At 50.8% G+C, this 13,758-nt stretch overlaps 1 protein-coding gene across 6 annotated transcripts in view; it reads right to left on the bottom strand.

The window, feature by feature from the left end:
• The window catches only part of adam11 (ADAM metallopeptidase domain 11), a 47,676-nt gene that overhangs the window by 15,116 nt on the left and 18,802 nt on the right, over positions 1-13,758 (bottom strand). For all 6 annotated transcript variants that reach the window (XR_011183950.1, XR_001480201.2, XM_015361996.2 and 3 more), the window contains exons 7-21: positions 11,091-11,151; positions 10,455-10,537; positions 9,795-9,869; positions 9,188-9,259; positions 8,322-8,488; positions 7,782-7,866; positions 7,179-7,269; positions 4,244-4,295; positions 3,565-3,664; positions 3,048-3,119; positions 2,442-2,534; positions 1,840-1,920; positions 1,148-1,198; positions 639-702; positions 208-307 (exon numbers count right to left, since the gene is read on the bottom strand). Coding sequence is in view for 4 of the 6 variants with exons in the window: in XM_015361996.2 (XP_015217482.1) it covers positions 208-307; positions 639-702; positions 1,148-1,198; positions 1,840-1,920; positions 2,442-2,534; positions 3,048-3,119; positions 3,565-3,664; positions 4,244-4,295; positions 7,179-7,269; positions 7,782-7,866; positions 8,322-8,488; positions 9,188-9,259; positions 9,795-9,869; positions 10,455-10,537; positions 11,091-11,151 (1,247 nt within the window). In the remaining 2 variants the exon portion in view is untranslated. The remainder of the gene's footprint in view (positions 1-207; positions 308-638; positions 703-1,147; positions 1,199-1,839; positions 1,921-2,441; positions 2,535-3,047; positions 3,120-3,564; positions 3,665-4,243; positions 4,296-7,178; positions 7,270-7,781; positions 7,867-8,321; positions 8,489-9,187; positions 9,260-9,794; positions 9,870-10,454; positions 10,538-11,090; positions 11,152-13,758) is intronic.

Genomic DNA, 13,758 nt, shown 5'->3' with positions numbered 1-13,758 from the left:
CTTAAAGGCCAGCAAAACAGCTCAGGAACAGGTGGTCTTTAACCCAGCGCAGCCTCGCTCAAGTCAATAGTGGCAGCATGTCCCCAAAACTGGCAAAATAAAAACAGCCAGTCCAGAAGGATCCCACCCTGCTGCAGGAAAATGACTGAATTGTACTGACTGGCCCTGGGACCTGGAAAACAATTTCACAACTCGAGACCGACTCACTGCTTGTTGCACTGGATCCAGCCTGGCCCGTCTCGCCCACAGTTGCCTTTCTCTGTGCCCTCAGAGTTAAGCTTCTCGTAGCAGAACCGGTCCGCAGAGCCTGTGAAAACCCAACAGGACTGGATCACTGGAGACACAGGGGCCTGCATGCAGCTAATGGAAATTCACAAACCCACAGATTTGATCTTCGTCCGAGTGTCGATCTCAGAAGTGGAAAACACTATCCCATTCCCATTCTCTTGTGACCAGAATCTTCTGACTCTGGGTGTAGTGTGTTGAGACATTACTAAATGCTGGAAAATGCGACCAGACACATACAGTTTGCAGAGACAGTCACTTTGTCTTGACCTTGCTCATCTCCGAGTGCCCGGCTCCTTCAGGAGAAAGGAGAGGCCACAGAGCTCGTGTCCCTTCTCATGAGCCATACTCACTGTAACCCCACAGGCCGCTGCACTGTCCGTCCCGCGTCTTACAGCGCCCACTGTAACAGCGGCCCTGTCACACAGGGAGAGACAGGGAGTCAGAGAGGGAGAGCCCAGAGCTTCACAGCTCTCACACAGCTGCTCTCATGGCCACAGAGGTCGCTGTGTCAGTAAGAGCCAAGAGATACCTGTACCAGGAATCCCACCCTACACACGGCAAACAAACCGCCCCCAGGTGAGCTGAATTGTGAGCACTCAGGCAGCTCAGATTGTCAATGCAAGGGCCGACAGTCTCAGTCGGCTAGAAACATGATCCAGCCGCGATCCCACGATCAAAGAGCTCCATCTTTGTTTGCCTTAGCACCTTAACGTACTACCCAGAATCTGTGCAAACATTCGACTGCATCAGAGGTGGCCTTATTGACACTGCGGTCATTTTCTGTCAGGCTGTGACGCTGCTCGTCCAGGATCACAGCCAGCCTGGAGCGTCCCGTCCCAGGGAGGTGAAGGGAACTTGCCTGCCCGTTCTCACAGGTGTAGCCATCCAGCTTGTGGACATTGTGAGGACACTGTGTGCAGAACAGAGGACAGACAGTCAGGGACCCAGCTTGTCGTCTCCCTGCCTCTTTAAACTTTTGATTCACAAGCATGCAAATGATCTAGTTCAAGCAGAGGCGTGAAGTCTGGCAAATACCGCAAGCAGCTTGAGCAGCAAGATCAATGAAATTAATTAATTGAAAAACCATCAAATAATTAAGAAGAAATTGAAGTCTTCACTGATTAATTACACACTTTTGGCTGAAATCAGGGTGGTTAGCACACCTGCTTTGCAGCATCTTTGAGTGCTCTGATTGCCTGCCACATTCTAAAGTCATGGAAGGCAGATTAAATGTCTCTAAATTGTTCCCATGACCCTTAAGCAGGAAGAAACAACTTTCTGATAACAGATGGATTGACTGAAATCTTGTTGCAGAATGGATTGGAATGTTGCTCATTGATCTGTTCAGGTCTCTGGGGCTACAGCTACACCCAGACGAGATGGGTCCCCCCATTCAGAGAGGGGTTCCTGCTCCTTAACGTCTCTACCTCAGTATCAGGTTCTGTCATCATACATCATACTAATTTTAGTATTTGACCAACTTGGACATGTATAAATGTTGAATATAAGAGAATGACATTGAGCAAAAGATCAATGAGACTCCATTCTCACCTGGCTGGAGTCTCCTGTGCAGGTTTCTGGAATGTCACAGTCGTTCACTGCATCCCGGCACACAACTCCGCGCATCTCGTACTGCAAAACACAGCACAGACGGTCACGCCCACAGTGCTCCTCCATAGCGACACAGCACAGACGGTCACGCCCACAGTGCTCCTCCATAGCGACACAGCACAGACGGTCACGCCCACAGTGCTCTTCCATAGCGACACAACACAGACAGTCACGCCCACAGTGCTCCTCCGTAGCGACACAGCACAGACGGTCACGCCCACAGTGCTCCTCCATAGCGACACAGCACAGACAGTCACGCCCACAGTGCTCCTCCGTAGCGACACAGCACAGACGGTCACGCCCACAGTGCTCCTCCATAGCGACACAACACAGACAGTCACGCCCACAGTGCTCCTCCGTAGCTACACAGCACAGCCAGGTCACGCCCATAGTACCCCCCATAGCGACAGCACAGCCCAGTCACACCCACAGTGCCCCATAGCGACAGCACAGCCCAGTCACGCCCACAGTGTCCCCCCATTAAAAAGTGGATTTCTCAAGCAGAGAACAAGCAGTTGAAGTAAAAGGATGTTTTTCCTCACCTTGCAGCCCCGACAGCAGAGCCCGCTGCTGCACATGGCATCATGGGTGAGGGTACACTTCTTGCAGCAGGCTCCCCCATTCTTGGCACACTCCTGGCGAGAGAGCGAGTGAGCGTCAGCACTGCCCCTGACCTCCCAATCGCCCTCACCCGCTCTGCTCCCGAGACACGGCTGGGCACGAAACATCAGTGTTTCTCCCATGTCCAAATTCTCTTACTCACCCAAAAATATCTGAAGACCACAGCTCTTTGTTCGTACTGAAGAGTAAATAATTAGTTGGCATTTCCTAAAAGATGAGGCTGGAACGCCACTGAGAAACAGGAGTGTGTCTCAGAAGGCCTCCATGCCCCAGTGCCCACTCTGTACCCTCAGTACCTTCCGATACATCGCAACCCCAGCAGTACCCTTGCATAGCTCCGATTGATGGAGAACCATACAAAAACAAGACAAGACACATGCAGAGGAGCTGACCAGTATTTGCCACACTGGTGTACATGAGGCATCTGCCTGCTGTGCAGGGCCCAGAGCCACTCCAGGGCTGCAGTGTTCATGTCTGCTCGGTTTTTTCCATGGTGTTGTGCCGAGCGTGGCGTGTGCGTGTCTTACCAGCGGAGAGCCACAGTCACACTCCTCGCCCGTCTCCACAAAGCCATTGCCACACTCCGGGGCCTCCAGCAGCTGGCAACAGAGAGAGACCAAGCAGCTCCAGTTCAGCACAAGACAAACTTAAAAGAAGGTCCAGATAAATGATTAAAAGATCCTCCTGCCCCAGCCCCATCACTGTCCTGCTGGGCTACACCCCTCCTCTGTGTGCTCTTCACTGCTTCTGTTTCTGCACAGATGCAGGAGCTGGATGTTCTTTGTTCGTATCCTCCCTGTTCCTCCATCATTCTGCATCTCCCACTGTCCCGTCTCTGTGCTGCTCCTCCCTGCCACACTGCCCCTGTCAGCTGGAGTACGCACATCCAGAAACACCAGGCCAGCACAAAGATGCCTCTTTCTAAAACACAGCTCGGTGCACCCCAACCTCGCAGCAGACAGGAGGGGGGCCCCAATCCTGTGGTTAAACGGCAGGCTTTGCTTGGCTGCATGATAACTAATCCAGAGCAGCTCCTGGACCCACCTGGGCAGGCTTGTTGAAGAGGCAGCTGCCTCCGCCCTGCTGCAGGAAGCGGAGGTACTCGTCCACGCTGCACCGTGCGAACCTCCTGGGCAGGTAGAACCTGCAACACAAAGGTCAAAGGTCAAGTGGGGTCACACACACTTAACCTCATTCAGGGCAGATTTCCACTGTGCTTACACTGCACCGACTCTGAAACAGAGTAATGGACTTATGAACTTTCACATAAACTTCTTATAAGGTGGGGATTCCTACAGATGCCTTCATGTTATTCAATCAGGAGGGAATGAAACTCAGAAGACATGGACACAGGAAGACCCTCAGACTGTTTGTTGTACAAGGAGAGCACCTGCCTCTGGAATCAGGCACTCTAACAATCTGGCCAAGGAAACTCTCTTTCTCAGCAGGAGTGTATTCAGTGCCAAGGAAATCTCTTTGCCAGGCTTCAACACAAAAGCACGCTATGGGTATGCAGATTACCTCAGAGCACCAGTGCTGCCACAGCCCCAGAGACCCTGGACACAAGCAAGAGACAGACTGGCTTGCGCCCATGTGTGCAGGGCAGCCATGCTGGAGGGGAGGCAGAGCAGCTCACAGGGTGATTTACTTGCGTCTATGATTTGTCCAAGAATCTGAACAGACAGCCAGTGGCCACCTCAGAGCCAGCGGACAGGGGACTTACCCAGTGTCCTCCATGATGCAGCCCATCCAGGTGTCTGGACACCGGCATTCCCCTGTGTGAGCGAGAGACACGAGAAGGACAGGGAGGGAGAGAGAGGGCAGAGAAATAGAGAGCCATGGAGAGGTTAGACAGAGAAGGAGAGGAAGAGAGGGAGTCGAAAGAGAAAGAAATGCAAGACATCAGTTTCAAATTCACCACGTGCAGTAATGTGGATTTCTAACTCCATTTCAAAAACAAGGTAAGTGGAAATAGCCCCGGGGGTCAGTTTTCAACAATTTAATTTCTGATGAGAAACGAAAGCCTGTTTCGCAACAGTTATGGGCTCCCAGCCTAGAAGCAGTCCTGGTCTTGGGGTTTGCAGCCTCCGAAAAGTTCTCAGCCACGGCCACACTGACCCCCCGCGCAGCCCCGCGTGGGGCCCCTTCCCTCAGTGTGTACGTCGCCCGCCAGCCATTAAATATTAACCCAGCCGCAGTCATCAGACACCAGCCGTGCGACCCTTCTCTGAGGGTGGCAAAGAAGCTCGTTAATTAGAATGTATGGATTTTCCGTCAGTGTTCGGTTTCAGCCTGCGCTGTGGGGGAAGGCGAGTGTCGTTTGTACTAATCCATTCTTGCCCCACTTACACAGCCGCTCCGCGGGCACACTTGCCAAGCGGCACCTGTCAGATAAGGCCTCGCACTCCAGGAGCGGGCAGCGGAAGTGACCAGACGGGCTTTCCAGACCTTTCGGGCACGAGCAGAAAAGCAGCAGATGGCGACGGAGGCAGACGCCAGCAGAGCTGCGCTGCCCACAGAGGAGCAAGAGTGTCACACAGCATCACACAGCCAGGTGCACAGCAGCCACGCGCAGGTTAAAGGGCTACTGAGCAGGCCGCTCTAGAGCTGTCACAGTCTGCACAGACCACTCCATTTCCTCTTCGGCAAAAACCACATCTGTTTGCTGTTACATGCTCGGCTTGTAAAGTCAAAAGAATAAAAGCGTTCCAAGCCTAGAAGTTTGCAGCCTTGTCCAGCGCAGGAGTGCTCTTCTCCCCGAGAGACGCCAGCCCCAGGAAACTAACCCCCTGAGACAGAAGAGTGGGCACAGACCTTGGCCCCAGCCAAGACAATGTAAAAACACTCATCTTTGCAGAATTACTAGCAAACTCCTAATTCAACAGGTTGTTGATTTTGATATGGTACGCCCACTGAGAACAAATGCTCTTTTACAATAACGACTGGGATGCCCACTGAAACAGCAGAGTGTGAGTGAAGCACTGTGGTCAAGGGTATGACCTTTGCCCCAGCTGAGGTTTCAAGGCCAACCTCAAGTCCAGGCCCTATGACCCCCTCTACAGCGCTGAGGCAGGTCACTGAGGCTCTAGGTGTTGAAGTGTCTTCTTCTGCCGTATAAACAGGTAACCGAGTACAGCAGCACTTGTGATCACACAGCCACAAATCAACTGGTGCACAACACACGAAACAGTAATTATTTAAAAGGACAATGGGCTATAAAGGCAAACTGTCCCATATAATGCTAACAGCACTTGAATATTATACGAGTTTCGTAATGACTAATTAATCCCTCATTCTCATAATTTATGCATGACGTTGGGCACTAATTCTTTACCATGTTCCAAACAGTTTTGACAGCTGGGTGACGTTTCCATTCTCCCTTACAAGCTTCATTCTATGACCCCAAGTATTATTCCTGCCAAATTAAAATAAGCACTGCCCCCTAAACACCCTGGAATTGTCTTTGTTCTTGGACCGTTGTGATGCTTTGTGGAATAAACATTCACCCTCTGCAGGAGCATCTGCATCAGACCCTGCATTGCACGCAGGACCAGCCTAACGATGACAGGGTTATATTCTCCTTGTGTCCGAGGTACAGAATCAAGTTAGACGGGACGTGGAGACAATAATAATGATATCAGTGGCAAGAACGTCCTGAAAGGTCAAAGCCCGCGAGCCTGGGTGGTGTGTTACCAGACCCCTGCAGAGGAAGAGTGAGTGGATATTGATCTTCACTCGCAAGGCTGACTTTTAACTTCTCATCTCTGACAAGTGAGTCCTTGAGCATCCGTGTGAGAAAAAGGCTCTGGCCGCAGTGGCTGGGAGCAGGAGTCTCGGGTTTCCGATCACAGCGACCTGTTCCCGATCCCGGGAGCACGGTGGCGCTGTGGTTAGCAAGGCTGTCGCAGCTCTGGGGCCCTGGGGTGCTGTCTGCGTGGAGTCTGCATGTTCTCCCCGTGATCATGCGTTTCATCCAGGTGCTCCAGAGTCCAAAAACACACTAGTAGGTTAACTGGATTCTGCAAAAACCGGTCCTGGTGTGACTGTGTGTCCATGTGTCCTGTGATGAACTGATGCCCCATCCAGGGTGTATCCTGCCTTGCGCCTGTTGCTTGCTGGGATAGGTGGGTCAGATCCAGACCCTGGGTGGATGCCCCGATCCCTGCCAGCAGGAAGTGTGGTCATAATCCGCACTGTGAAGAGTCCTCCCTGCTCTCCGCTCTGACGGGCAACAAGCAACTCAATGCAATTGCATCTAAGATGCAATTCTTAGACAGCGCCCATGTTAAAGTGTACCAGGAATACCACGATCAAACCAACGAGAGCTATAATTTTTCTTGTTAAAAAATTACAATTTACGGATTATACTTGACATAAAGGCACCCGATTTGGATCTGCCAGTTTGTGCGAGCTTCACTTCTCCACCTGCAGCTACAAACCCTGTAACCTCACACGGGAAGACTGGTGATGTGCCGAAAGGCTCCAATTCACTCGACCTTCAGGAGAGAGTGCTGGTTATCAGGATGGCAAACAGGAAACTGCTTCTGTGCACTAAGAGCCAGGAAGGGTTTGAACTCCATGAGCCAGGCAGAAGCCAGGGGTGCGTGGGGTTTTGGTTACCATCTCATCCCGTCACTGGAGAGCCCTCATGTTCTTACCTGCTGTGCCTCGGTTTGTGTTCCACATCATACCGATGTTCTGGCCCAGGTTCTGAGACAGCGTGATGGACATGGGACCCACATTGCCATACTGTTCAGAGGAGACACAGAGCAGATCAGGTACATTACTGGGCTCAAAGGAATATGCTCCTCAAAGAACTGGACCTTCTGCATCTTCAACAATAGTTCTTCAAAAGTTGTAAGGGGATCTGACTCAAGCAAGACTCTCAAAGACACTGACACAGTCAACCCAGTGAGACCCAAACATGAACCAGAGGAGACAAGGGGAAAACAAAGAGAAATTAATTTAAAATGAAGAACAAGAGACATCTTTACACACAGTCCTGGTACCAAAGCCAATACCCTTCTTTCAAGAAACAGCTAACCTCGGTTAACCTTCAGAGACCAAAACAGGCTAAACTGAATGGCCTCCTCTCTTTGTACACTTTCTTCTGCTGTTATCTTTAACTCAGTCGCATGTAACCCCAGCACAGGGCTATAGCTCTGCCACCTCTGCACTGCTGTTTGGCCCAGTGTGTGGTATAATCTGGACCAACCTGCACTCTCTTTCCAGGTGTGTCGGTAGACCCAGTTGACTCTCACCTCGTTCACCCCACCCCCCCGGGTCAGAGAGCAGATCCCCCCGATGTAGGCCGCCCCACTGCGGCTGCTGCGGAATGTGCGCCCCCTGTTGGACAGGGAAAGAATAACATCAACAGCAATAACAAACAGAACAGAGGGAACTTCACTGAACCTACAAAACTAAAGCCGAGCTAAAGGGTAACATTTACACAGGGGGGGAACTGAACTGGCATTTAGCCTCAGAATTGGCTGTTTGATTTAACAGAGCATGCTGGCTTTCACTGTGATCCATGTCCTCAGGTAGGTTTGTCTTGGTTAACTGAGGTGGCTATAAATCACGAGGGAGGGGTGGTACCAATTGAAAAAATAAACTCTATATGTGTGCTGTCCTGCCTTGCACACTGATGTGCTTCAAATGACTGTAGCCAGTAATACCTGGGTGGTACCTGCCAGTAATACCACCCAGGATACCCCTGCATTTAATACATCTCTGGGCTGCTAGGTTGCCTCTAATATCTCACACACTCCTGTGCTACCCCCCCGGCTGTCTGCAATACCCACGAGAAGAGGTGGACTGCATCACTGTGCTCTTTCACATTCTCCCTCCTGTACTTCATGAAGTCCCGCAGGGTCACCAGGGGGTCGTCGTCGATGGAGATCATATTCTGCGACGTCCACGTCTCCATGGCGACCAGCACGATCCTGGTGTTCAGCTGTTCCTTATAGATCTATCCAGAAATAAATTAAAGATGAGCACACCTACTGAACACTTGCACCTCAACCCACATCAGGTCAGCCCCGACCACGCGGTGCTTAGCTCAGGGCCCGATCGGAGGCCAGCGCGCAACAGGCAGTCCAGTCACATGTGGCGTGCAGCTCTGTCACACACAGCCCCCACTGTTCAGCTGTTAGACTGCAGACACCCTCACTGGGCGACCAGGAGCAAACCGCCCAGCTACTCTGCCCAAGCTGATGCCCCGAGACGCTGCCGCAGAAGGAGCTCCTCCGTAGCCCATCTCACCTGCTGCCTTGTGATCAAGTAAAGCACTCCTCAGGGCAGCGGTGTTATCTTTTGCCTGTACTCATGTGCTGGACAAACAAATCACTGGTTTTTAAAAAAGTATTTGGAGTTAAACGGAAGGATTGCTACAGGTGCACTGGCAGGTTTCAAGATCAATCCTAAAAGCCAGATTTCTTTACCTGTCCACTTCGTCCCTCAGTGAGAAGACTAGGGGTCTAGGGGCCACAGGTGTGGAGAGAACGTGTCCATTAACATCACTGTCAGCCCTCAGTGTGACCTGGGACAGGAGTCCAGAGCCCTAACCTCCACACTGCCAACCCTTGCACATTGCGCACAGCAGCACAGAGCTTTGGAAGAGCTCTGTCTCGGAGAATAGAATAAAAGCCCGAGCCGGCAGGCTCCTCACCGCGTCGGCCATGTTGACCACAGCTTTGGCAAAGTTCCTGGTCTGGGAGGCAGAACTCCGGATCTGTGTAAACTGTAGCGATAAAGGAGATAAAAAAGATAAAAAGAGATCAAAATCACCCGCCCGCCCCCCCCCAACACTTCACACCATTCTTTCCCTTCTGTGTTTAAATGTTAGAATAATGTCCCACAAAATCCCATTTGCTGCTCCTCCGTTAACTGCTTTGGCAATCTGTGGGCCCCCAGCTCCAGCAGGAGAGCTGGGGCTGGGGGGGGAGGACAGATGCAGGTCTTGTCGGTAATGTCTTCACACACGCGCACTGCGCACAACACAGGGGTCTCCGACATGCACCAAGGGAAGCACACTGGGAATCTATCCAGCCTGGTGGATTCAGCCGTATCAGCCAAAGGCACAGCCCAGGCTGGACACAGTGCTCTCTGGCCCTCAGGGTCAAGCCCGTGGTCTGAATGGGCACCTTGACAGGCAGAGCTCTCTGGAGCGTCAGGTCTAAAACTCCTCTCCCTGTCACCGAGCAGAGGGCCGGCTCACGACCCTGCCTATCGGAACCGCAATGAAAACACCACGAGCACTATTCTCACACACTCACCAAGTGATTGTCATTCACCACCATCAGCTCGATGTACTTGGTCTCGCTCTGTATGGTGTAATGCACACGGTGCACCTGCAGGGGGCAGCAGAGAAACAGATTCGGCTTCAGGTCCCAAACCTATTCACTACCACACAGAGCTTAAGACACCAGCACTCCCCTTTCTGGTTTGTGCTAAAGGCTTTCTTATAACTACACCCCTCCCTGATAAAAATGAACACTTGTGTCACAGTTCCTGCTCTGTATTTACAGAACTTCTCGTGACTCTTTTCCAAAACACAGGAAGATCTGGGTCAAATTTTGAAAGATTCCTAAAAGATATCGACAGTGTCAGCGCAATGGAATGATTTAAACACTGTAAAGAGACAAGGACTCAAGTGAAAATCAAGAGGAAGTACTGTACTTCAGGACTGAAAATGGGAAGCAATTGTTTTTTAGAAATGTTACAGGATCTGGAAAAGCTCTCTGCTAATGAGTCACTAATTTTGAGGACTTCACTCAGAAATGCTTTTGATTCATTAGTAGAAATAGGGGTTGAACAGAAATTGTACTCATTTAATATGAAATGGGGTAGTGTTGAATGTTAATCTGGTCTCCCCAGGCAGACACCAGAGTGGGAGTGACTCTGTACTCTTCCCACAGGTGGACAGCAGCCCTGACCTGTCTCTTGGATCTCCTCAGGGTCCTGCTGGGGGTCAGCTGCTCAGGCCGAGACATCTCACTGCTGGAGCTGACAGAGCAGCCTGGGTGACAGAGAGAGAGCTCAGTACAGATCGGCCAGCACTGCACACAGTCACCCATATTGAGTCAAAGAGGAAGTGATTCCATCTAGGCAGGGCAGCGAGAAATTCAAGACCAACACCCTTAACAAAGCACTCCAGAACAATCAAGCAAACTGCACTGCGGCAGTTTACAGATCTCACACTACACTGCCAGCACCTTTGAAATATAGCCAATACTGTCTATTTGCAACAGAACACCTGCGTTATCCATCAATCCCACCCACATTCACTTATGATGACTCCTTCACAACTACCACCCTTTGGTGTAGAGGGGACCTTTGTAAGCACCACTGGTGCCAAACTCAAGCACACTTCCATTCTGTGCCCTTCTCTGGTCTGACCAGTCATCTCTGTTATAGGTCTGGTTATTTCCAGACAATGCCTCCTAGTCCTGTGGGATTCCTGCCCCCTCCTGCAGGAGCTCAAAGTGAGGTGTGTAACTACCTCTACGCCAAGCACACCTGAGGAAGGCGACGGCTGTATGGAGCAGCAGGGGCTCCTGCACTGTACTCACCAGGGCACGGCATGGGCAGCTCCTCGCCAGGCATCCTGTACACCACATGGGCATCCGAACCCTGGGCCAGGGAGACAAGAGAGGGCGTCATGTCGCTGCAGTCAGAACCGCGCCGCTCGGCTGGAGCACATGGCTGATCCAGGGTCCCACCAGCAGGGCGGCGGAATGGCGGAGGTGTTTGTACCGCAGCACTCACTCCTGTTGCCCCAAATCTCCCTTCCTGCCCCCTTACTCTCCCCCTGCCCACACTCGCTCTGTAAGTCCAGCCCGTGCAGAGCTCGCAGGGGGGGGTCTGTATCTGGGAAACAGGACCCTGATGTGTGCTGAATCTTCGCCAGCCCAAACCCTTCAGCACATGAACCAGCACTCCCGGGGTGTGTGAAGGACTGGGTACAAGTCTGACATGGGGAGACCAGGCCAGGGGAGAGGGCTTGCTGAACACAGGGCTGTATCAGACACCCGGGCAGGGAAGGACAAGTGGGGAGTGTTGCGGAGGGCTTTCGAGAAGACAGCAGAAAAGCGAGGCCCTGGGAGGGAAGGTGCGTTATGGGAGACGTTATGGCCGCAGAGGCAGACAGAGGGATTGAATAGCAGCCTAGTATTACATCAGAAACCCCGAGTGTGAGAGATTTCATATCGCAGGAGAGCGAAGGCGAGAGTGGATGGGTCACTCTGGGTGTCAGGTTACACAAACCATTTATCGCTGGTATCTGATATACGCAGGTGCAGTCATAAATACTGGAGTCCTTCACCTCCAGCAACATTCACTAATTCATTAAGGGTAACAAATATTGTTTGTTAAACCATATTTGTTTCTGATCTCTTTCCTGTGTTATCTGAGCAACCCTGCAAGTAACTGTAATGATGTCATAGAGAATGAGCTCATTTAATCCAAAAGGCATGAACAGAGTAGTCATTTGTACTTCTTTTTTAAAGTGAATGCACTTCTTGGAAGTTTTCTTTTTCCATCTTATATATTAGGTAATTTGCTAAGAAATTTTAACTTCCCTGTGCTGGGATCAATAAATGCTCCAAACATTTAGAGATGTTGTCAAACAATATAGGTCTAACAAACGATATTTCCTTATATGCATTCCATCCTTTTATTTTATAACCACTTCACCCAATACTGGGTCATGGGGGAGCCAGAGCCAATCAAAGCACTGTGCACAAGAACACCAGTCCATCACAGGACACACACAGACACACTCACATCAAGGCCAGTTTTCCCAGAAGTCAATTTTTGGAATGTGGGAGGAAACCGGAGCACCTGGAGGAAACCCCCTTGAACACAGTGACAACATGCACACTCCACACTGACAGCACCCCATGTGTGGAGTTGAACCCAGGGCCCCAGCGCTGGGAGGCAGCACCACTTTGCCCTAATTTGCTAAATAACATTCCCGGACCGAGCGGGTTCTGAGAGTTGTGTCCAGATCTGGGTTTTTCTCCAACAATCTATCAGCAGTTTGGTCCTGCAGTTCTCAGAAAGGAATCTTGCTCATTTCCCTGGAATGTATCTAAATATTCAGAACTGTAAAGCCGGGATCCAAGTTTCACGGCCCCTGCACATCTGTAGAGATATTTGAATTTACGGTAGTGTTAGCTCCTTTTCCTGTAGAAATCTAGCAGTGAGTTTAAATGATCATTAGCCAGTCCTTGTGGAGAGCGTCCAGGGTCTGAGGCACAGTGCGGCTCAAGACTTTTATGGAATGAAAGTCTGCTCAAAGGCAGGGTATAACAGCCTGGACAAGGACACTCTCATTATGACACACCCTCAAACACAATCCAACGGATACCACATCTCTATTCGTTAGTAAAAACTGCACTCTTAACAGAGCAAGAACTGACAAAGAATTTACATTTCTCAACACAACCTCACATACATAGATTGTATAGTACATACTGTACATACACTGTTTTTCAGCAAGAACGCAGGCCACTGTGGTAATAAGAAGAATGTGAATGAATGCCAACCTTTTCGTATAAAAAATGTTTTTGCAATTCAAGAAAAAACAATCCGTAAAAATCAATACTTCTTATGCTGTATTTTGTAAAACAAAGACAGACGCACATCCCTTCAGATCTAAGACCCAGTGACGTGATATACAGCTGCAGCAGCCAGGAGGTCTGATCATGGTCAGGAAGGCAAGAGACCTTCAGACACAGCTCACACTATTACATCACTCCAGGCCACATGGAACTAGAATTCACTCTGCACACGAACACATAGCCACGTTAGTATCACAATTGCTTTCCTGATGGTGATTATCTCTGCGAGTCTATGCTCTATCCCAGAGTGTTTCTAGCCTGGATTGTCACTCCAGCTCAGCCCCCTTAATTCCACACATTTATTACTTAACACCCATTTTTATTAACGGAACAAAGCTGAAGCTGGAGGAGTTGGATCGCTTCTCTGGCCGAAAGCGGTGCCTTGTGGGTGACGGGGCAGTGTGGTGCAGCCAGGCGGTCCATGTTGAACTGACCACGAGTGACCGTGAGAGCGCCGCCCACTGACCCCCGCCTCGCCTCGCCTGTGAAACTCAAGGCTGACAGCGAGACGGCCGCGTTAAACATTCATCGCGCCACTTTGCTGAAAGGCAGGAGGAACATCTGACCCCTAGTACTGGCCAGCGCACGACCACAGACAAGCAGATCGACCAGCCAA

Source organism: Lepisosteus oculatus, chromosome 28 (genome assembly GCF_040954835.1).
Source record: "Lepisosteus oculatus isolate fLepOcu1 chromosome 28, fLepOcu1.hap2, whole genome shotgun sequence".
NCBI lineage: Eukaryota > Metazoa > Chordata > Actinopteri > Semionotiformes > Lepisosteidae > Lepisosteus > Lepisosteus oculatus.
The sequence above is the reverse complement of the archived record's forward strand: the minus strand, read 5'-3'. Positions and strand labels throughout refer to the sequence as shown.